General features: G+C 52.2%; 4 protein-coding genes across 7 annotated transcripts; 1 reads left to right on the top strand and 3 right to left on the bottom strand.

Annotated features, from left to right (window-relative positions):
* Window positions 1–405: 405 nt before the first annotated feature.
* LOC127303870 (serpin-Z2A-like) lies at window positions 406–1783 on the bottom strand. The gene is made up of 2 exons (XM_051334580.1): window positions 1385–1783; window positions 406–1266 (listed from the first exon to the last, which is right to left on the bottom strand). The coding sequence occupies exons 1-2, from the start codon at window positions 1781–1783 to the stop codon at window positions 406–408; spliced, it is 1260 nt and encodes a 419-aa protein (XP_051190540.1).
* A 10594-nt stretch (window positions 1784–12377) lies between these two features.
* Window positions 12378–15279, top strand: LOC127301129 (F-box/LRR-repeat protein 14). 4 transcript variants are annotated; one of them, XM_071820203.1, is made up of 2 exons: window positions 12378–12630; window positions 13465–15279. In XM_071820203.1, exon 2 carries the CDS (start codon window positions 13484–13486, stop codon window positions 14906–14908), a length of 1425 nt encoding a protein of 474 aa, XP_071676304.1. In that variant the 5' UTR covers window positions 12378–12630; window positions 13465–13483; the 3' UTR covers window positions 14909–15279. The 4 variants fall into 4 exon arrangements, with proteins under 4 accessions (XP_071676304.1, XP_051187312.1, XP_071676305.1 ...); XM_051331352.1 differs by having other exon boundaries at window positions 12378–12584; XM_071820204.1 differs by having other exon boundaries at window positions 12378–12584; window positions 13471–15279.
* A 2387-nt stretch (window positions 15280–17666) lies between these two features.
* Window positions 17667–18704, bottom strand: LOC127303872 (uncharacterized). Its single transcript, XM_051334582.1, has 2 exons — window positions 18086–18704; window positions 17667–17887 (listed from the first exon to the last, which is right to left on the bottom strand). The coding sequence occupies exons 1-2, from the start codon at window positions 18702–18704 to the stop codon at window positions 17667–17669; spliced, it is 840 nt and encodes a 279-aa protein (XP_051190542.1).
* Window positions 18705–21598: 2894 nt separating this feature from the next.
* On the bottom strand, window positions 21599–22961 carry LOC127303873 (serpin-Z2A-like). The gene is made up of 2 exons (XM_051334584.1): window positions 22563–22961; window positions 21599–22453 (listed from the first exon to the last, which is right to left on the bottom strand). The coding sequence occupies exons 1-2, from the start codon at window positions 22959–22961 to the stop codon at window positions 21599–21601; spliced, it is 1254 nt and encodes a 417-aa protein (XP_051190544.1).
* Window positions 22962–23449: the final 488 nt, after the last annotated feature.

Here is a 23449-nt window from a genome sequence, read left to right on the forward strand (position 1 = left end):
AAACCTAACACCCACTTATGAAGTTTGTGAAGAGAATGGCTCCAAATGGCTAAGTGTTGGCTGCTGGATGGGTATATATAGGGGAGGGGCTTTAGTCGCGGTTGGCCTGGCCAACCGCGACTAAAGGCCTTCGGGAGGCCAACCGCGACTAAAGCCCCCCACGTGCACCAGCTGGCCACCGAGTGCCCTGGGCCCAGGCCTTTGGTCGTGGTTCGCCTCCCGAACCGCGACTAAAGGTCCCATTAGTCGCGGTTCCTATAGCTTCGCGACTTATGGGGCTGGACGGAAGCCTGTTTTTCTACCAGTGAATTGCATATAAGCTTGTTCATACTTCGAAGACTAACATGAAAACATAGGTCGATTATTCCTTAGCAGGGTCCAAGTTTCCTCGCTATTTGGGACTCACTACTCCGAGTTCTTAGACGGATCAAGGACGTGGCCTGCCAAGAGCACCGCGCCGGATAGCTCCTCCACAATGAAGAACGCAAACGGGTGGTCAGCAATGAAATCCAAAGGCATTCTGGCGGCGCAGTACCGGACGTGGGTGGCGGCAATGGAAGCGGCCTCCTCGGTACCTTCCTCGTTCACCTCGACGACCGCCGTGTGGAACACGTCCTCCACCCGCAGCTTCATGTCCCGGCCAGAGTCGTCCGCCGCCATGTAAGAGTGGTAAGACAGATCGGCCTCCACGGAGAATGCTGCCAGGAGCCCAAAGCTCTCGAGGGTATTTTTCATGCTGCTGGAGAATGACAGCTTAAACCTGGGTAGCAGGAGATTTCTGACGCTGCTTCGCGTCGTGGGCAAGTGGTCGAACAGAAACGCGGCACCGCTGGATGCCATCTCGCTGGCCAGGCTAGGCAGACCATCGTGTGCGTCGGGGAGGAAGACACACATCGAGTACCTCCCGCCGTTCACCGCCTGGTAAGGGAGCTTGAGCACCTGGAAGCCGTCATGGCAGGCAAGGAAGTACTTGACCTCCTCCTCTTCTTCTATACAGAACTCGTCCTCCGTGTCGGAAGTGGGAAGCCTCCCGGCGGTCATGAAAGGCACCCTGACGGCGCTACCGTCGAGATGGTAGAAGTCGGCGTCCTTTGTGAGGCTCCGGTGGAAGCGATCCTCCCACTTCCCCTTGAAATACATGGCGTTGGCCAGCACGAGCATGATGTCTTTGTGCACCGACCCTGGAGGGAGAACGGACGTGATGAGCTTGTTTGTGGCATCTGCAACCCAATTGTTGATTACCTCCCTTGAACCCGCCGGATCTCCCTGCGTGCAGTACGGAGATGAACTGAGAAACGATCGAGATCACAACTCAAAAACAACATTCTGATTAAGGTTGAGATCGCAGCATAATATATGCACATGCACGTATGTACATACTAACCCGGAAGTCGACGGCGCGTGCCTCCGCCTTGTAGGATTCGACGGCGGCGTCGCGGTAGGCCGTCTTCAGTGCAAGTCCATCCCGATGCCACACGCTGCACGCAAACGTGATGGTCAGCGGCCCGGATCCGCCGGTGGCGAGGGCGCTCTCCGCCAGGCCGCGCACGATCTCCGCCACCTCCTCGCGCGACGATGCGCCAAGCACGTCGAGGAGCTCCTCAAGGGTTCTGCCCCGAGCGCCAGCCGCCACTAGGCCCAGCGCCGTGAAGATGGAGAACGGCGAGAAAATAATATTCTTCCCCTCGGAGAACGTATTGGCGAGGCGGAGGGCCAGCGCTGTCAGGCCGGCGGAGTCGACGGAACTACGAGCCTTCTTGCTTGGCCGCGCCTCCTTCTCCATGGTGCCCTAGCTTGCCGATGCCGATGGGCTGGATGGGCCGTACGTCACTACTATGTCACTAAAACAAGACGACGAGGGGTTTAACCTAAACACAATGCGCCCAATTTATATAGCAAGTGGCGTTTCGAAAATTCATTTTGGCTCCTCTATGCATATGTTCCCTCTACCAAAAAATTATATTTCAACATGTCGATTTTTTTTGACAATTTCTTTTACATGTACATCGCTGCAGAACCCCATGCCATCTTCCTCCTCCCCACCACCACTAGGTGGGGCAAGACTTCGCCTTTGTGCACGAGTCTGTTGCTCATCACAGGGAGGGCAGCTGGAGCGCGGTGGAGACCAGATCGGACCTGGAGGCCACGAACAGACGAACGTGGCGGCGGGTGCTTCCGGAACTGGAGGGCGGAACCACTACGGGAAAATCAGGCGCTACCGTGCAGCCTATCTTTGCCGTGAGCTGCTGCACGGCAAAGATTTCTTTGCCGTGCGCAGCAAGCAGACCGCACGGCAACGTCAACACGCACGACAAAGTCTGGGAGCAGCGCACGGCAAAGAAACCTAGCACGGCAAAGAAAGACTTGGCGCACGGCAAAGCAGTATCTCACGGCAAAGTCTGGGAGCAGCGCACGGCAATGATAGTAGGACGGCAAAGTCCCTGCAAGCCGCACGGCAAAGAAACAATGCACGGCAAAGGCCTGGGCACTGCCGTGTCCCGCCCCTTTGCCGTGCAGACAGAGCAGTTGCACGGCAAAGGGTCCTTTGCCGTGCGCTGCTCCCTTTGCCGTGCGCCAATATACATTTTATTTGTTTTTCTAACTATTTTATTTCATCTACTACTTATATTTATTTTGTTAATTAGTTTTTCTTTTTGATGACTATTTATTACACTATGTGCAATACAAAATTAGTCTCCATGTTCATCCCCCACATATATCAGGGTTCATTGCTCACGGCCGTCCCCCTCCTTCCCCCAAAAACAGCGGGACGGCGGGTCTACCCCCGTAGATTTCTCCGCGCGAGGGTGCAAAATGTACTTTTTCATTCTTTTAGGTTTGTTAGGGTTAGGTTTTAGGTCCACTTGCAAGTTTTGGTGGCATTCCGGTGCTCCGGGGGTCATTCCCCCTAAAAACGGCTGTTTGTGGGCCCCGGATGGTCTACCCCCTAGATTTCTCCGCGCGAGGTTCCACCAATATACCTTTTCATAGGTTTAGGTTTGTTTAGTCCATGGACATATGGAAAACCATGTGTGGCACCCTTTGGCACAGTCTAGCCCCTGATATACCCGCGGCGGGACACTTCACCGTACAAGTCCAGGAATCTGTTAAGTGTTATCGCCCGAAGGTGAGGAATGTCAGACCGGGGATCCATGCCATGCACCATTTGGTAAATTACACCTTGCATCACACTTTGACACATAGCATAGGCCCACATGCAAGATTTGGTGGGGTTCCGGTGCTCCGGTGGTCGTTCTCCCCCTCCTCCCCCCAAAACAGCGGAACGTGTGCCCCGGCGGGTCTACCCCCTAGATTTTTCCGCGCGAGGGTGCACCAATGTAACTTTTCATTCTTTTAGGTTTGTTTAGTACATATACACATGGAGAACCAAGATTGGGACCCTTTGGCACATATACCCGCAGCTAGAGCCATTATCACACGATCGACGGTGTGCACGATCTACTTGGTTAGGGTTAGGTGTAGGGTTAGGGCTAGGGTTTAGGGGCTAGGGCTAGGGTTTAGGTTAAAGGGTAAGTATTTATGGTTAGGTATAGGTTTAGGGTTTAGGGTTAGGGTTAGGGTTTATGATGCATGGTTCTGCAGCTCCGGCGTCGTGGTTTAGGGATTTAGAGGGGTTTAGGGCTCGAAGCCTCCCCAGTTTAGGGTTTAGGGTTTAGGGGAGCTACTTTTGCACCATTAGACCTTGCACCACACTTTGACACATATCATAGGTCCACATGCAAGGTTTGGTGGGGTTCCGGTGCTCTGGCGGTCGTTATCCCCCTCCTCCCCCAAAACAGTGAACGTGTGCCCGGTGGGTCTACCCCCTAGATTTCTCCGCGCGAGGGTGCACCAATGTAACTTTTCATTCTTTTAGGTTTGTTTAGTACATATACACATGGAGAACCAAGATTGGGACCCTTTGGCACATATACCCGCAGCTAGAGCCATTATCACACGATCGACGGTGTGCCTGATCTACTGGTTAGGGTTAGGTGTAGGGTTAGGGCTAGGGTTTAGGGGCTAGGGCTAGGGTTTAGGTTAAAGGGTAAGTATTTATGGTTAGGTATAGGTTTAGGGTTTAGGGTTAGGGTTAGGGTTTATGATGCATGGTTCTGCAGCTCCGGCGTCGTGGTTTAGGGATTTAGAGGGGTTTAGGGCTCGAAGCCTCCCGGTTTAGGGTTTAGGGTTTAGGGGAGCTACTTTTGCACCATTAGACCTTGCACCACACTTTGACACATATCATAGGTCCACATGCAAGGTTTGGTGGGGTTCCGGTGCTCCGGCGGTTGTTATCCCCCTCCTCCCCCAAAACAATGAACGTGTGCCCCGGCGGGTCTACCCCCTAGATTTCTCTGCGCGAGGGTGCACCAATGTAAATTTTCATTCTTTTAGGTTTGTTTAGTACATATACACATGGAGAACCAAGATTGGGACCCTTTGGCACATATACCCGCAACTAGAGCCATTATCACACGATCGACGGTGTGCAGTTCGATCTATCGGTTAGGGTTAGGTGTAGGGTTAGGGCTAGGGTTTAGGGGCTAGGGCTAGGGTTTAGGTTAAAGGGTAAGTATTTATGGTTAGGTATAGGTTTAGGGTTTAGGGTTAGGGTTAGGGTTTATGATGCATGGTTCTGCAACTCCGGCGTCGTGGTTTAGGGATTTAGAGGGGTTTAGGGCTCGAAGCCTCCCCAGTTTAGGGTTTAGGGTTTAGGGGAGCTACTTTTGCACCATTAGACCTTGCACCACACTTTGACACATATCATAGGTCCACATGCAAGGTTTGGTTTGGTTCCGGTGCTCCGACGGTCGTTATCCCCCTCCTCCCCCAAAACAGCGGAACGTGTGCCCCCGCGGGTCTACCCCCCTAGATTTCTCCGCGCGAGGGTGCACCAATGTAACTTTTCATTCTTTTAGGTTTGTTTAGTACATATACACATGGGGAACCAAGATTGGGACCCTTTGGCACATATACCCGCAGCTAGAGCCATTATCACACGATCGACGGTGTGCACGATCTCTTGGTTAGGGTTAGGTGTAGGGTTAGGGCTAGGGTTTAGGGGCTAGGGCTAGGGTTTAGGTTAAAGGGTAAGTATTTATGGTTAGGTATAGGTTTAGGGTTTAGGGTTAGGGTTAGGGTTTATGATGCATGGTTCTGCAGCTCCGGCGTCGTGGTTTAGGGATTTAGAGGGGTTTAGGGCTCGAAGCCTCCCGATTTAGGGTTTAGGGTTTAGGGGAGCTACTTTTGCACCATTAGACCTTGCACCACACTTTGACACATATCATAGGTCCACATGCAAGGTTTGGTGGGGTTCCGGTGCTCGGCGGTCGTTATCCCCCTCCTCCCCCAAAACAATGAACGTGTGCCCGGCGGGTCTACCCCCTAGATTTCTCCGCGCGAGGGTGCACCAATGTAACTTTTCATTCTTTTAGGTTTGTTTAGTACATATACACATGGAGAACCAAGATTGGGACCCTTTGGCACATATACCCGCAGCTAGAGCCATTATCACACGATCGACGGTGTGCCTGATCTACTGGTTAGGGTTAGGTGTAGGGTTAGGGCTAGGGTTTAGGGGCTAGGGCTAGGGTTTAGGTTAAAGGGTAAGTATTTATGGTTAGGTATAGGTTTAGGGTTAGGGTTAGGGTTTATGATGCATGGTTCTGCAGCTCCGGCGTCGTGGTTTAGGGATTTAGAGGGGTTTAGGGCTCGAAGCCTCCCCAGTTTAGGGTTTAGGGTTTAGGGGAGCTACTTTTGCACCATTAGACCTTGCACCACACTTTGACACATATCATAGGTCCACATGCAAGGTTTGGTGGGGTTCCGGTGCTCGGCGGTCGTTATCCCCTCCTCCCCCAAAACAATGAACGTGTGCCCCGGCGGGTCTACCCCCCTAGATTTCTCCGCGCGAGGGTGCACCAATGTAACTTTTCATTCTTTTAGGTTTGTTTAGTATATATACACATGGGGAACCAAGATTGGGACCCTTTGGCACATATACCCGCAGCTAGAGCCATTATCACACGATCGACGGTGTGCCTGATCTACTGGTTAGGGTTAGGTGTAGGGTTAGGGCTAGGGTTTAGGGGCTAGGGCTAGGGTTTAGGTTAAAGAGTAAGTATTTATGGTTAGGTATAGGTTTAGGGTTTAGGGTTAGGGTTAGGGTTTATGATGCATGGTTCTACAGCTCCGGCGTCGTGGTTTAGGGATTTAGAAGGGTTTAGGGCTCGAAGCCTCCCCAGTTTAGGGTTTAGGGTTTAGGGGAGCTACTTTTGCACCATTAGACCTTGCACCACACTTTGACACATATCATAGGTCCACATGCAAGGTTTGGTGGGGTTCCGGTGCTCCGGCGGTCGTTATCCCCCTCCTCCCCCAAAACAGCGGAACGTGTGCCCCGGCGGGTCTACCCCCCTAGATTTCTCCGCGCGAGGGTGCACCAATGTAACTTTTCATTCTTTTAGGTTTGTTTAGTACATATACACATGGAGAACCAAGATTGGGACCCTTTGGCACATATACCCGCATCTAGAGCCATTATCACACGATCGACGGTGTGCCTGATCTACTGGTTAGGGTTAGGTGTAGGGTTAGGGCTAGGGTTTAGGGGCTAGGGCTAGGGTTTAGGTTAAAGGGTAAGTATTTATGGTTAGGTATAGGTTTAGGGTTTAGGGTTAGGGTTAGGGTTTATGATGCATGGTTCTGCAGCTCCGGCGTCGTGGTTTAGGGATTTAGAGGGGTTTAGGGCTCGAAGCCTCCCCAGTTTAGGGTTGGTAGGTGTAGGGACTTCGAGGCGGGGCCGAGCTACTACCCCCCTCCTAGCCCCCCTCCTGTTGCTCCCACAGGGCGGCCGTGTAGGAAGAATGCGACGCGGGTACTCACTCCTAGTCCTAGCCCCCCTCCCGCAGCCGATGATGATGACGAGGAGGAGGACCAGGAGCACCACGGGGGTGGGGAGGACCAGGAGGAGGAGGGGGGTGGGGAGGACCAGGAGGAGGAGGGGGTGGGGAGGACCAGGAGGAGGAGGGGGACGAGGAGGACCTCTCGGAGGATGAGGGGTTGGGGAACTTAGTGTTTGATCCTGATCCAAGCCTACAGTGGTGTGAGCCAGAGGATTACCAGTACGTTCCAGCTGTGGAGAGGCTGAGGCCACGTGATAGGAAGCCATATCGGCGTGGGATAACACAGCTCCCCGCGCTGAAGCACTGGCGCTACAGGCACGTTGTTCTACAGCCCTATGGAAGGAGGTACATGTTAATTTTTGGCATTTCGTTATCGCAATTTTGTCATTATCAAAATTATTATCACATACATATTGATGTTGTCGTTTCATGGTGCAGCTCGTTCCAGTATGAAGACCCGTCGCAGAGACCGCCACGTGGGTACTCGAACATCCTTGGGGGCCTACTTAGATGGTATTTCCCTGGGATAGTCAATCTCCCTACTGGTGGCTGCGACGTAGCTTGGAGGTGGGCGCACTACAGCCTCGCGGAAGATCCTCTTGGCCGCGGCACCGCGGCGGATTTGGTTGTTGCCAAATTCTGGGTACGTGACTTTTGACTTCTTACCATTCATACACTCTCCTTGGTTCACAATAATTGCACTAATGCCCCTTATTTTACCTATGTGCATGGTTGCAGAAATACTTCAAGAGGGCCGAGGGCAAGGAGAATGCGTGCGATGTTGTCCTACACCAGCTTGCAAGGAAGAGGGTGACTGGCATGCACTACGAGGCACGTGTTCAATGCGTCCGCGACTGGCACGCCGACCGCTTCGTCCACATGACTAAGGAGGATGCTCGCGACACGCTCATGCAGCCGTGGCAGTACTTGCAGGTATTTGCATTTATGTGTTATTGATTTCTTTATCGCCATGTAGTTTATTTTACCATAATGGGTTTATCTTGTGCATGTAGAACCCTCCTCAGTTCGTCGGCAACGACGATAGGTGCTTTCGTGCGATGGTCATGTGGTGGACATGCCCCCAGTACCTCAAGAAGCACGAGGAGGGCAAGAAGAAGCGGGCAGAGATGCGAGGTGGATCGCATATCCAAGGCAGCATCCCCATCTCTCTTCACCTGCAGAAGGAGGTGAGCAAATTAATGGTTCCTTCATTCTTTGAATTCATGTTATATATTTGCTAACTCTGCAAGGGTGTGCCACTTCACTTTATTACATGTTCTCTTTTGCTGGAAGTCAGGACAGGAGCGAAGCCTAACGTCTTTGCCGTGCTAAAGAAGATGAAGCAAAGGAAGACGCCTGATCCTGAGACGGGGTCCGTGTGGGTTAACCCGCAATCCGAGACCCAGTGCACGTCGTATGTCTCCAAGTTCAAGCAGAAGTACGGCGAGGACGCCAACCCAGAGGCCGAGGACTTTGACCCTGAGGTCGCGGTGCTTGCGGGAGAAGGCTTGAAGCATGGCCGCCTATGGTTTGGTGACTGGTGCGTCGACCCAGCCAAGGTTCCCTCTCTCCGCCAGATCCATCGTGGTCGTAAGAGCGGCCAGCCTGAGGTAGAGCCCCGGCCACGGGCTTCGGATCTAGCTGTCGATCGGTTACGGGTATGTTCTTCCTCGTGCCTCTACCTTTCCTTTACATGCACATGCTTTCCATTGAAATGTTAATGACATCGCGGACACATCGTAGGCAGAGATGGCAGAAAAGGAGCAGGCGGCCCAGGAGCACGCACGGAACTTGGAGCGGCAGGTTCTGGAGTATCAGCAGCAGGCGAGTACGGATGATGCTGCAGATGCAACAGTAGCAGCAGATGATGCAGCAGCATCAGGCACAGATGAGCTGGCTGATGAGCCAGACGGCTCTGTCTTCTCCACCGGGGAGTCTTCCTCCTCCACCTTACTCCATGCCGTGGATGCCGCCACTGCCCACTCATACCCCGGGGACACCTATCACCGTCAACAACATGAACATCATCCGGAGCATGAACCTCGGAGAGTCCTCCTACGCTTGTGCCCAACCCGCTACTTGTGCTTGTTCAAGTGTTCAATATGCAAATGACAAATGCCAATTCCATCAAACCTTGTAGATTATGTGTCACAACGCAATGACGATGAGGCGGGCGCAAGCAATGGAGGAGGACAAGGTTGATGGCATGGTCTTCGTGCACTCGTCGTCGTTGTAATGGATTGTTCGCACTTGTTATGGATGTTGCACTTGTTATGGATTGTAATAATGGACATTGCACTTTGTTATGCATGAACTATGTGTGCTCGATGTATTTGTGGTGTTGTTGATGTGTTTGGTGATGCTATGGTGAATATATATGTTGTATATGTTATATATATGTGAAATGCAATTTTGAAATGCAGGGATTAATGAAAAGCAACAAAAAAATGAAAAAACCAGGGGTCTTTGCCGTGTGTATGCACACGGCAAAGGACTTTTGGTCACTTTGCCGTGTGCATACACACGGCAAAGGTGCCACGTGGCGCAAGCCTGTGCTCCTGGGAAGCCAGTGGGTGTGCCTGGAGATTCCTTTGCCGTGCGTGCTGGGGCTTGGCCGCACGGCAAAGGGAGCACGGCCCGGCAGAGGCAGGCGCACGGCAACGAGGTGGCGCACGGCAAAGAGGATGGCGCACGGCAGAGATCAGCCGCACGGCAAAGGTGCGAGCGCACGACAAAGATCACGCGCACGGCAAAGGGGCGGCCGCACGGCAACGTTGGCGCGCACGGTAAAGGCCTTTGCCGTGCGGTTTGGTCTGGCGCACGGCAATGTCTTCGTTGCCGTCGGAGGCGTTGCCGTGCAGACGTTGCCGTGCGTCGACGCACGGCAAAACCTTTGCCGGGCAAATAAGGGCCTTTGCCGTGCGAATTGTCGCACGGCAATGAATTGTTTTCCCGTAGTGAACCGTGACTTCGCCCGCTGCTGCAGCGGCCTCGTCGGCAACTTCGGACGCAGATGCCGCGTGAGGCAGAGCTGCAAGTCGCGCGCCACTAACCGAGCACAGTTGTTCCTTCGTGGCAGCTCCACCCCGAGGCCCGAGCCCGAACTCGAGGATGGTCGTCTAGGTGGGCATGCGGCGTGCCCATGACGGTGGTCGTGCTATCCTTGTTGCAGACGACCTCGGAGCCCATGCACTAGAAGATGCCCTCCAGCAGCAGCTTCACGAACACCTCCCATAGCGTTGTCGATTTGAACTCCTCGAAGTCCTTGGTGGTGCTCATAGTGGTCGCCGCGCAAGGGGCATTGACCTTCTCGACGACCACGTGGTTGGTGGTAATCGTGTCGGTCGTGTCGGTCCAAATGCCGCTTGCTGACCTCATGGTCTCGCACGCTGAGAGCTGCCGAACGATCGCGCGCTCTTGCATGAGCTTCTTCATGACGAACGGAAGGTTGAGTGTCGCGGCGAGCGACAGACCCTTTGGGACGGCGAAGATGATGATGGTGATGACCACGCTAAATAAATTGAGCAAGGAAAGCGTGTCGTCCACCCCCACATGTCAGCAGCAGGTAGTCTGCCGGGGGAATCCGAGCCATGAGCATGATGAAGGTGAGCAACTGAGCATGGCGAACGCAAGCCCAATCTTTCCAATGATGGTGGTGACACAGTTGAGCTTGACCTGTAGCGGTGTATCATCCTCGCCGCCGTGGCTCAGCGTCTCCGTGAGGTTCCCGACATGGATACGAGGGCACGTCGGCCTTGGCATGAAGGGGGCGCTGCTGTACTATAACTATTGTCATCGTCGGGGGTGGGGGGGCTTACCTGCGACCTCCTTGTGCAAAGTCGACGATCCATGCATCTACCTTCCATCAATGCCTTTGTGCCTAGGCTAGGAGGAGAAGTCGTAGCAGGCGGCAGACAACTTGGAGAGGCGCGACAAGGTGAACAATGGAATAAGGCGGGCATGGTGGTGGACGTTCTTCGACTCGGAGGCGGACACGGTGGGGATATGTGTTGTCGTGTACGAGAAGGTGCAAACTAAACATCTGATTCGTCCCTCACCTCTCAGCATCACCACATAACGGGTCACTGTGCTGCCAAAACAGGGCACTATTGCATGCCACAAGGAGGCCTGGTGGAGCCAGTGCGGCCGCGGAGGAGCAAGGAGGTGTGTTGGATTTTGTCCACCTCCGTACCCGGAGTTCTAATGAATTTTGTTTCCGTTTCAGCATTACCTTTTAGTTAACGGACCGGATTCAATCCGCACATGCTTTCTTTGATGGATACGGGTGTTTCTATTGCATGATGTTATTGAGAACATTTTGAGTGGCAGAAAGTTGCAGCTGTATCTATTGAGGTAACATCTGAATTCTGTAATGATATTTACAACTTCTTTTCCATAGCACATGAGTTTTCTATCATTGCCTATTGTTATGCTTTTATTTCATAGTTTATCACTTTATGCAGGTTCACAGATGGTCGTGGAAATGGAAAAGGAGCATGTTGTGGTAATATTTGGGCCATTTTGGATTTGCACGTCTTAGCATTGAATCTATTGTGCGTAGAAATCGTTTCTGATTCTGAGATTGTGTAACAAACACACTATACCACATAGGCTACATTCATTTCTATTCAATTATAACACGTATTTAGCTGTTTTGTCACCTTATATTTTTACGGAGAAGTGATTGGCAACAGAAAGTTTCTCATTGATGGACTTCCACTGGATAAAAAAAACCTGCTGCATTACAGAATGTTGTAAGCTAACTTTGTTTTATTTGTGCATTTTAGTAAAAAGTATAGTGGAAGTCGTAAGTTTTAAAAAATGTGACACTTGATGTTTCCTTTTCCTTTTTGCAAACAAGCCACATGCATAACCTTGCATTTTTCATATTGCTGAAGATAAAAATATCTCCTAAGTTTGTGCTATTATTTGATTGCTCGACTGGTGGACATCTTCTAGGACTCAATTAGTTTGAATTATCATCTGTTTGTTTGTTGGATTTTATTTGAAGCAATCTCTTCGTTGCTTTCAACATTATTTTATTTTCTTGATCAACTTCAGGGAAGAACTGCCTCTGGCCTGGGCCCTGGGCGGTTGCCCATGGTAGCCATGGGTTGGGGCCGGCCCTGTGGACAGCTCATGTGATTCGCTGCCTGGCATAACTAATTTGACTGAACCTCTCATTAGCTGCATCAGGAATATCCCTTGCCATGTATTTGTAGCTCTTTAAAATGCCGACTTACTACATGACTTTGTTTTTCATGTTATACATTGTACTTAGCCAAAATGAAATACGAAGAAGGCTATTGTTCAAACTAGAAGTTATTCAAATCGTGAGTTGATCAAATTATCAGTGACATTTTTTAATCATCTCAAAAAATGGAACAGGGTTAGGGTTAATCATCTCACCATCTTACATGCCAAAGGTATACACACCCAACCAAACAGTGAACTGGGTTCGCCCCACCCACTCCCAGTAGCCAATCAACCAAACACTCACCTACGACTCCTGAGTGAGGGAACAAACGCGCACCCTCCCCTGCGGCCTAGGGCATCAGCTACGCGCTCTCCTCCGAAATCCGAATCTCGGAAAATCCCGCTCCCCTCCGCTGCGGACTAGGCAGATCTATCGACGTCTCCAAGTCCAAGGTCGAGCGGCGGCGGAGGTCCCCTCCAACGGTATAATCTCTATCGCCGCTGTTTTTATCCCCCGGTCTTGCTGAAGGTACCGCCTTTTCTTGGTTCTCTTGCCCCTGTTCGTTGGTTCAGGTCGATATGTACATGTGTTCTTTCCTAGATTGAGACTTGCCGAGAGGAAATCGGTAGTATCATCCATTTTTAGCTGTGAAGCTATCTAGAAAGTGTGCTTTTTTGCAATGGAGTACTAGGCCAGGGTGCAGCAAACTATATTTCTCGTTGAACAGATATTAGATCGGCGATATTTATGGATGACTGCACAACTCATCGTTTTTACTCAGCCGATTTAAAGGGATACGCTCTGGTGTCGCGTGCTTAATTACCTAGCTTCGCGTCTTGCGAATTTGTAAGCACCAATTCGTGTAAATAACTAAATATATATACAGGTGGGGATTACCCTATTTTCTTGCCCGGGAGCTGCAAGTACCGATTAACATGCTCTGGTATTCATGGGATTAATTAGGCGCCTCCACATAAGTAGGTTCAGATTCAGCACTTGGGTCTTGTCTTCTGGAGTTGCTTGCGCCAATTTTAGATTGTTTCTTTGTATTCTGTTGGGTCGTTCGTTGTTCATGCTCTCCTACTTATGGTGTTAGTTTATTTTAATGAGGCGGCTTGTAGCTTCATTATTTCTTGCTCGCAGTCTTGAGAAAGATAAGATGGTACCTATTTAATTAATCTCCATTCTTATGAAGAAAGCACAAGTTCTCTACGAATACAGAAAATTCTCAAATTTCATCAGTATATTCTTCATAATTAGCGTTGCCAGTGTGGACTCCATCTTCAAATGCTTTACTCTGATATATCGTAAGTTTTAGTCCAGCTCTTTGATTGTTTTCTGAACCTTGATATTACCTGATAGGTACAGCTGAATTTGTTCAATGGAGGACCTACCGGAGGCTCTGCTGACAGAGATTGTCAAGAAGATCACCAGGACAAGTGATCTGAATTCTCTTTCCCTTGTGTCAAAGCAGCTCTACGCGATAGAGGGGAATCAAAGGGGTGCTATCCATGTTGGTTCTGGTCTTTGCACTGCTACAGAGGCACTAAAATTATTGTGCACCCGGTTCCCAAATTTGTCGAAAGTGGAAATCGATTACTCTGGTTGGATACCTGTACATGGAAAGCAGTTGGACAATAAAGGCCTTTTTGTGTTTTCATCTCACTGTTCCTCGCTGATTGATCTCACCTTAAGCTTCTGCTCATACATCGATGACTCTGGGCTTGGTTGGTTAGCTCATTGCATGACATTGGTGTCTCTGAGGCTAAACAATGCACCACTAGTAACTTCAATTGGGCTTTTCTCAGTTGCAATTGGTTGCACTAGTTTATGTGCTCTCCACCTTATTGATTGCGAGAAAATCGACAGTGTAGAGTGGCTGGAATACCTTGGCAGGGCTGGTTCGTTGAAAGAGCTTGTAGTGAAGAATTGCAATGGAATCAATCATCATGACCTCCTAAAGTTTGGTGCAGGATGGATGAAGCTCCAGAAGTTTGAGTTTGAGAGGAAAGTAGGAATATATGATATTTTTCGAAGTGAAATCTATGACCCCTCGTATGATGCTCACAACACGGATATATATGACTTCTGCTGTGAGAGTTTGAAGGACTTAAGGTTGGCGCATATTGAAACTTGGCCAGAAATAGGACTTCGTGTTGTCCTAGGGAAGTGTAAAGCATTGGAAGACCTTTGCCTTGAGTATGTTCATGCCCTAAATGACAATGACATGATTGCATTATCCCGGAGCTGCAGCAACCTTAAAAGCATCTCACTTTGGCTCAATCTTCAGCTGTACCATAATGAAGCCAGGACGTCATTTACTGATATCACCCTTTACACTCTAGCCCTAAACTGTCGTAAGCTTCAGATCTTAGAGCTCAAATTTGTAGGATGCTCTCCTGCCTGGCCACCAGAAATTGGATTCACACAAGAGGGTTTTCTGGTGCTCATTCAGTCCTGCCCGATTCGAGTTCTCGTGCTAAATGGTGCCAACTTCTTGGATGACGATGGGATGAAGGCTCTCTCATCCTCACCAAATCTGGAGACTCTTGAGCTTATACGTTGTGTTGAAGTAACCGATGCTGGGATGCACTTCATTGCGCACACCCCATGCTTGAGTAATCTCACACTTCGGATGTGTCAATACGTGACTGATGTTGGAATGGCTGAACTGGGACGTGCACATAAGTTAGAGTCTTTGGTCATTGAGTGTTGTCGTGGAGTCTCTCTGCAAGCTGTGCAGGGTGTTGCCAAATCAGTTCACTACTCCAGTGAGGCTTCAGACGCCCTTGAGAAATTGTTTTGAGTGGTGTCTGTTCATGAAGTGGTGTTCAAAGTTTTCAGTATAAATTTGCTGGTGAAGTCATTGAAGTTGTGTGTGCACCATTGCACAAGGTTGTGCATCATCCAACCTAGATTCACTTCTCTGAACTTTCTATTGGATTCTACGTTTACGGAACTGATTTTCGTCTAATGATGAGCTTTGGCTGGTATCTGGTAATGAGACTATAATAGTAGCCTGCACTTGTGTACTATTGTATATATCTACTACTGTAATTCTTGTTGCTTAATTTCTGCTCTCTATAGCCGTTTTGAAACCAGCATAAATTGGCTCCAGGATTCCCTGTATTTTTTTTCTACTCTCTTAAGCAAATGTCGCGAACCCCTATTTATATATGCCTGCTATTTTCGTGTGGCAATTCTAGTATGGATCAGTGTAGTAACATGGTCAATGTTTCACATGGACCTGTACTACAAAGGCGGCATGCTTGCTCTGTTGATATAGATTCGTTGTGGGGATGTCTTTCTGTTGCTTCTCGGAAGGAAACTTAGCATAATTGTGCGTGTTAATTAGATTCCAATATGGCAAAGTCAATGCACCCATTTCCTGGATTTATTTTACCAGTAGGCCTTGCATCACAACTTCACAAATAGACTGGAAGTTGAGGGTGAACTGAAACCTGAGCGACCACTGAAGGCATCACAACATATAAGAGCATCACTAGTAGTACCCCTAAACCTTCAAATCTTCAAAGTATTTTAAGGGTTGAGAATTGGCATTTTTTTGTCACTTTTGAGGGGTGAAAAACAGGGGCAAAGACTAGAACCCTCAAACCCTAAAAATTTTAAGGATTCGAGGGTTCTAGTCTTTGCCCCAACCCTCAAACCCTCAAACCCGCATCTTGGAGAAGCCCCATGAACGACGTCGTCGTTGTGGGCATTACATCGAGCACCTCGTGCACGACGGGTAGAGGGTCGGCAATTGTGGGCGCCGGCGTGGCCTTCTTCTGCGAGATGGTCTTCTTGACGGCGGGCTTGGCGCTTGCAGGCTTCTTCGGCCCAAGCGCTGCCGTCTTCCGACGGCCCTTGGTGGTGGGCGGCGGGGCGGCCGGGGCGATGGGCGGGGCCGGGACGGTGGTGGGCTGCGGCTGGAGGCAGCACGCCGCCGTTTCGCGCCGACGTGGGTGGCGTTAACCATCGCGGCCCCCTCCGCACCGCTCGGGAGGGGCGGGTGCTCCACCGCGGTCGCTGGGGCGGGGATTGGGGCGGGGCCGCGAGGGAGGCGACGGGGGAGGCAGTGGGGGCGGCGACGGAGGAGGCGGGCGGGAGGGCGGGGGCGGCTCCATGGCGCGCGGTGGCCGGCGGCGGCATGCTTGGAGGCGGCGGCGAGGGAGGAGGCGGGGCTGAATTTTCCCTCCCGCGCGTGTGGAGGAGTAGGGTTTGAAGGGGTTGGGCCTCTCCAACTCTCAAATGTACAGGTTGAGAGGGGGAGTAGGTGTTGGGCCCTTAAATTTTTTTGAGGGTTCGAGGGTTAAGAGGTTCTAGTCTACATGTTTTTTCGGTCGCAAACTGTAAAAAAGCCGTTATTTTCGAGGGTTTGAGGGTTTAGTGGTACTAGTGATGCTCTAACATTGAATGTGTTCTAATTTCAGGTAGTCACATCATGTGGTCGTGACTAATTTTTGTTTTACTTATCAAGAGTATGGTGAGTGTGAAGAAAAAACCAGAAACTGAGTACACCTTTTGAAGTGATGAGAATTATGAGTTTCGGTGCTTGATTGGTTCCCCAGTTCGGTATGGAGATCCTGAAATTGTGAATCGCATGTGTTCTTGAGGTTGTCTGTCTGAAGCGAGAACCCCGTTGGTGCCACAGTTGGCTCCTCGAAAATCTCTTGTTGATTCCGTCGAGCAGTTAAAGTGTTTCCCTGGCGTAACTAAGTCGACTGAACCTGTCATTAGCTGCATCAATTCAGCTCATAGAAAACCCCTTTCCCTGTACCTGTAGCTCTTCAAAATGCCGAATTCAAACTGTGAGATGATCAAATTATCAATGACATTTTAATGATCTCAAAAATCGAAGAGGTAACCTAACCATCTTACATGCCAGTACAAAGTTGTGATGTCAAATACATGTATCTGTATGTATTTTATATCTTTTTCCAATGAATTTTAGCCTATATATTAAGTTTTTGCCAAAATGCTGCGTGTAGTCAATTGACTACGCAGCAGGCCCATGGCCCCGCCCCTAACACACCCAACCAAACAGCGAAACTGGGTTCGCCCCATCATTCTCAGAGCATCTCCACTCGCTCTCCCCCATACGGCGTCCGGCGCAATATCAGAAACGGGGCATGCCGAACGCACAGCCGTGCACCCCAAACGACGCCCCCAATACAATTTTATATATATTTTAAATTTAAACATCAAATAAACTCTGATGATTTATTACAACTTAAATAAATGTTGGAGATAATTCAACAAGTTCAACATAGCACACAAATAATTCAACTAGTCCCTGCCTTTGATAGTCCACAAATGCTCCACCGGATCATCCTGCAGTTGGTGATGAGTGTTGGAGTCTCGGACTTCTTGACGCCTGGCGAGAAAAGCAGCAAATGCGGAAGGCACATTGTGATCAACATGTGCAAGAGGACCCACCCGTTCATATGGTTCAGTGTCAAACACTGGAAATTCCCTCTCGCTCTCGATGATCATGTTGTGCAGTATGACACAACATGTCATGACCTTTCACATCTGCTCCTTTGACCATGTAAGAGCAGGTATCAGACAATGACAAAGCGAGCTTGCAACACACCAAATGCCCTCTCCACATCCTTTCTGGCAGCCTCCTTCATTTGAGCAAACCAAGCTTTCTTCCCTCCAGGTACAGGGTTCGAGATTGTCTTCACAAATGTTGACCATCTTGGATATATGCCATATGCAAGATAGTAGCCCTTGTCATACTGGTAGCCATTGATCTCAAACTGCACCGGAGGGGCATTGCCTTCGACAAGCTTTTGGAACACATCATAGCACTACAACACATTGATATCATTGTGTGATCCTGCCATGCCGAAGAACGCATGCCAAATCCACAGGTCCTGGTGAGCCACTGCCTCAAGCACCACTCTGCATACACCCTTGTGTCCCTTATACATGCCCTGGTGTGCAAATGGACAGTTCTTCCATGCCCAGTGCATACCGTCGATGCTTCCAAGCATCCCAGGAAAACCTATCTCTGCATTTTGTGCTAATATCTGAGCTGTGTCTGCCACATTGGGTGTGCGCAGATAGGTCTCTCCAAACACTGCCACAATTGCCCTGCAGAATCTGTACATGCAATCAATGGCCGTGGACTCTGCCATGCGTAGATAGTCATCTTGTGTATCGCCTGCAATTTTATAGGTAAGCATCCGAAGAGCTACTATGCATTTCTGAATAGTCGAGAAACCAAGATCACCGACGGCGTCTCTCTTCAACTTGAAGTAGTCGATCTCCCTCAAATTCTCGACTATCTTCAGAAAGAGTTTCCTACTCATCCGGAAACGACGGCGGAACACGGTGTCGCCGTGCAATGGATCGTCGGCGAAGTAGTCGGCGTAGAGCATGCAATAGCCTTTCATCCTCTTCCTAGGCTTGCTCTTGTGATGGCCCGGCGCGGAGCCACCAATGATCGGCTTGTCCTCCTCGGCGATCATGGCCAAGAGGGAGACGAGAATCGCCAGATGCTCGTCGCCTCCAGCGGCGTCCCTGGTCGCAGCCGCGATAGCGAGCTCCTCGTCCATGAGCACGGCCATGACGTCCTCGTCGTCCGAGTCCATTGCCTTGGCAAATGGCCAAACACCTCGCGTGCAGGGTGGGAGCGCAGTGGAGACGGAGGTAGCGGCGGTGCCAGGAGCTGGTGAACGGCGACGGTAGGAAGGGCTAGCGAGGTGGCGGTGGTTTGCGGTGGAGCTGGTGAACAGGATGCTACTGCTGCCCACCGAAGACTGGAAGGGCAGGGGCTTCTGTATCTATTCTTTCAGAAGCGGACTCTTGTCAGCGGACCCATCCTTGCCAGCATCAGCATCGCCAGCTTTGGTGCTTGTAACATCACACATTGGCCCCTTGTCCTTGCTCTTCATATTGCTCCGCTTCCAGTGGGGAGCAGAGCGGCTTTGATCCTCAGTCTCCTCTTCTTCCTCATCATCCTCTCCGTTGCTCGGGCCTGGTGGCGGAGGTTTGGGGTCACTGGCGCTGGCCTTGGTACACTCCACTGACACCCCCAGCCGGAAACCTTGCATGTGACGAACACCAGGATCGAAGGAGGGATCTTGTCCGGGGCATGGGAGTGGAAGAGCATCCTCACCGGGCCATCCAGGGCCGCCAAAGAGTCCTCGTCCACCACGCGCGGGCGACCCAGCATCTTGGTGCCCTCCAGCAGAAGATCCACAGAGCGTAGCACCTCGGGGACTCCGGAGAGGTGGACCCAGACCTTGGTGAGGGCCAAAGAGGCTTGAGGAGTCGCGGTGGCGTCCGCAAACAGCACCGAGATCTTGCTAACTGGGAGGGCGATGCCCCCAGCGTTCTTGCAAAGGTTCTTGCAGAGGTTGAGGCTCGCCTTGGTTGGGAAGACCATTGCGAAGTCAGTGTCACTGATACGCCTGACCCTCCAATCCCAGTTGTCTTCCACCAGCGCCTTCAGGTCTTGAGTAAGGAGATCGCAGGTCATGGTGTTCTCCACTGCAATGACAAGAGCCGTGTGGTCCGTGCCACCTCCAGGGCCCACCGGCAGCGTCTCCTCCTCCACCTCCAGGCAGTGGAAGCCAACGCCATCAATCGCATACCCATACCACTGCAAGGAGGCCTTCTTGGAGTTCTTGGGGCACATGCCCGTGGTGTGTCCATCCAGGTCACAGACGCCGCAATGCGCTGGGAAGTGGCAGCCAGATTGGTAGTGGCCCTCTCTACTGCAATTGTAGCACTTGATGTTTGCCTTTTTTCCGGCAGGCACCACCTCAGCCGCATCAGAGGAGGTGACCGGCGGCGGGGTCGGAGCCGAAGGGGCCTGGGGCGTCGAGTGCGACACCGATTTGGCCTTGGGCGGTTGGGCCCCCTGCCGGTTGTTCCCCCACTTCTTCTTGTGCTGTTCCCGAACGCCGGACGACCCCGCGGCAGGTCGGTCCTCCTCCTCGCTCCACCGACCACCGTCCCTCCGCCACTCTGGCTCTCGGGCACGGTCACGAGCCCAGTCGCGGTCGTGGTCACGGCGGCGGCCCTCGTCCGCAAAGCTTCTCCTTTCACGCACCTCCCTTTCGTAGCCGCGCCCCTCCTCGGAGTTGAACTCATCAAAACTTCTCTTGTTACTCCCCATCCTCGAATCACCACGGCCACGCTCCATACCCACCGGCGGCGACCCTACGGCCGAGGCGGAGGAGAGGCGGCGAGGAATTTGGCCGGTGGATCTAGTGGATCTGAGCCAGGAGCGCACGTCTGAGAGAGTGGCGGCGTGGCTGAGAGTGAGATCTAGGGTTCCCATGGGGATCCAACGCCACTTAAGTAGTGAAGCAGGTCCGCCGTCCACCTTTGGGCTGGGTTGAGGAGCTGGATTGGGCCATTGGGAGGCCAAAGGCACAGCCTGTCCACGGCCCACCTCCAGGGGAGCGGCTTCCCCAGGCCCACGAACGGACCCGACGCCAGAGCCACTGGAAGTGGGGACCCTGTGGCCCACCTGTCTCGGGCCCACCACGCTGGTGACCCACGGCACTGTCCCATCCTCAACGAAGACTGGCGGCTCGGGCGGCGCCGCCTGCTCCTCGCCGGCGCACGCCGACGGCAGATCAGCCACGCCTGGTGCCACACCGGAGATCTCCACAGGACGCGACTGGATCTGAGATTCCTTGGCCACCACCGTGCCTCCCCGCGTCCCCAGAGGTCGAGCAGTAGCAGCTCCGGCCGCCGCCCGGAACCGCGAGCCGCGGCCGCCCGGCGCCCAAGCTCTGCGGCGACCTCCCCGCAGCCTCGCGCTACCCACCCTGGTCCACGCGGGGTCAAGAAAATCACCAAGGCACGCCAGAGTTGGGCCAGATCTGGAGGGCACGGGCGACTCCGGCACCTCCAGCTGCGCCAAAACTTCCTCCTCCTCGTCAGAGCTCTCCCCTGCCAAGGCCCAGAACCGCGACCCACCCTGGGGCGCCGCCGCCCCCGTCGGGGAACTCCCAGTGGGGGCTCGCCGGCGTTCGGCGGGGGAGGGGGCCGCGGAGACGCCCGCCTCGTCGCCCTTCCAGTCGCAGGAGCTCGTTTCAACGGTCATATTTTCGGCCCTTCCCGACGGCTCTTTCAGCGATCGGATTGGCATATGTTAACCAGGAGTTGAAATGAACCGGGCTGAAGATTTTCTTAGGTATCACCATATATAGAACATCCGTATGGAAAGTTGGAAACGCTATAACATTCTCAGCCAAAGCATCTTCCAACCAATTTCTGATCAAAGGCGAAAAAGAAAAAGACTGATAATTGTGCTCATAATTACCAACTTGCATTAAGAGGGCACATGAAAAGAGGTGATCCACGAACCGGTCGGTTGCCTAAGGTCATTGAATCCGCATAAATAACAAAAAAGTAAAGAAATGTCTGTGTGAATTGCATATAAGCTTGTTCATACTTCGAAGACTAACATGAAAACATAGGTCGTTTATTCCTTAGCAGGGTCAGTTTCCTCGCTACTTGGGACTCACTACTCCGAGTTCTTAGACGGATCAAGGACGTGGCCTGCGAAGAGCACCGCGCCGGACAGCTCCTCCACAATGAAGAACGCAAACGGGTGGTCAGCAATGAAATCCAAAGGCATTCTGGTGGCGCAGTACCGGACGCGGGTGGCGGCAATGGAAGCGGCCGCCTCTGTACCTTCCTCGTTCACCTCCACGACCGCCATGTGGAACACGTCCTCCACCCGCAGCTTCATGTCCCGGCCAGAGTCGTCGTCCGCCGCCATGTAAGACAGATCGGCCTCCACGGAGAATGCTGCCCGGAGCCCAAAGCTCTCGAGGGTATTTTTCATGCTGCAGGAGAATGACAGCTTAAACCTGGGTAGCAGGAGATTTCTGACGCTGCTTCGCCTCGTGGGCAAGTGGTCGAACAGAAACGCGGCGCCGCTGGATGCCATCTCGCTGGCCAGGCTAGGCAGACCATCGTGTGCGTCGGGGAGGAAGACACACATCGAGTACCTCCCGCCGTTCACCGCCTGGTAAGGGAGCTTGAGCACCTGGAAGCCGTCATGGCAGGCAATGAAGTACTTGACCTCCTCCTCTTCTTCTAGACAGAACTCGTCCTCCGTGTCGGAAGTGGGAAGCCTCCCGGCGGTCATGAAAGGCACCCTGACGGGGCTGCCGTCCAGAGGGTAGAAGTCGGCGTCCTTTGTGAGGCTCCGGTGGAAGCGATCCTCCCACTTGCCCTTGAAATACATGGCGTTGGCCAGCACGAGCATGATGTCCTTGTGCACCGACCCTGGAGGGAGAACGGACGTGATGAGCTTTTTCGTGGCATCTGCAACCCAATTGTTGATTACCTCCCTTGAACCCTCCGGATCTCCCTGCGTGCAGTACGGAGATCAACTGAGAAACGATCGAGATCACAACTCACAACAACATTATGATTAAGGTTGAGATCGCAGCATAATATTTGCACACGTATGTACGTACGTGGAAGTCGACGGCGCGTGCCTCCGCCTTGTAGGACTCGACGGCGGCGTCGCGGTAGGCCGTCTTCAGTGCAAATCCTTCCTGATGCCACACGCTGCACGCGAACGTGATAGTCAGCGGCCCGGATCCGCCGGTGGCGAGGGCGCTCTCCGCCAGGCCCCGCACGATCTCTGCCACCTCCTCGCGCGACGATGCGCCAAGCACGTCAAGGAGCTCCTCAAGGGTTCTGCCCCGAGCGCCAGCCGCCACTAGGCCCAGCGCCGTGAAGATGGAGAACGGCGAGAAAATAATATTCTTCCCCTCGGAGAACGTATTGGCGAGGCGGAGGGCCAGCGCCGTCAGGCCGGCGGAGTCGACGGAACTACGAGCCTTCTTGCTTGGCCGCGCCTCCTTCTCCATGGTGCCCTAGCTTGCCGATGCCGATGGGCTGAATGGGCCGTACGTCACTAGCTATGTCAGTCAAACAAGACGACGAGGGGTTTAACCTAAACACAATGCGCCCAATTTTTACAGTATGTGGCATTTCGGAAATTCAATTTGGCTCCCCGGTGCATAGGTTCCCTCTACCAAAAAAATGTGTTTTGAAATATCGAAAAATTCTGACAAAAAATTCTACATGTACATCATTGCGGAATCCCCATGCCGTCTTCTTCCTCCCCACCACCACTAGGGGCAAGACTTCATCTTTGTGCACGAGTCTGTGTGCTCATCACATGGAGGGCAGCTAGAGCGCGGCGGAGACCAAACCGGACCTGGAGGCCACGGACAGAGGAACGTGGCGGCGGGTGGTTCCAGAACTGGAGGGCGGAGCCATGACTTCGCCCGCCGCTGCAGCGGCCTCGTCGGCAACTCCGGACGCAGATGCCGTGTGAGGCAGAGCTGTGGGT

The sequence above is a fragment of the Lolium perenne genome, chromosome 5 (genome assembly GCF_019359855.2).
Source record: "Lolium perenne isolate Kyuss_39 chromosome 5, Kyuss_2.0, whole genome shotgun sequence".
Classification (NCBI taxonomy): domain Eukaryota; kingdom Viridiplantae; phylum Streptophyta; class Magnoliopsida; order Poales; family Poaceae; genus Lolium; species Lolium perenne.

Bases quoted from the DNA above. Each gene is read 5' to 3' on its own strand.
- LOC127303870 (XM_051334580.1), bottom strand. From the start codon at position 1,783: ATGGAGAAGGAGGCGCGGCCAAGCAAGAAGGCTCGTAGTTCCGTCGAC. The intron at 1,267-1,384 runs GTTAGTATGTAC...TACTGCACGCAG, and splicing joins CACGCGCCGTCGACTTCCGG to GGAGATCCGGCGGGTTCAAG.
- LOC127301129 (XM_071820203.1), top strand. From the start codon at position 13,484: ATGGAGGACCTACCGGAGGCTCTGCTGACAGAGATTGTCAAGAAGATC.
- LOC127303872 (XM_051334582.1), bottom strand. From the start codon at position 18,704: ATGGACTCGGACGACGAGGACGTCATGGCCGTGCTCATGGACGAGGAG. The intron at 17,888-18,085 runs GTATGCACTGGG...AGCTTGTCGAAG, and splicing joins GATGCTTGGAAGCATCGACG to GCAATGCCCCTCCGGTGCAG.
- LOC127303873 (XM_051334584.1), bottom strand. From the start codon at position 22,961: ATGGAGAAGGAGGCGCGGCCAAGCAAGAAGGCTCGTAGTTCCGTCGAC. The intron at 22,454-22,562 runs GTACGTACATAC...TACTGCACGCAG, and splicing joins CACGCGCCGTCGACTTCCAC to GGAGATCCGGAGGGTTCAAG.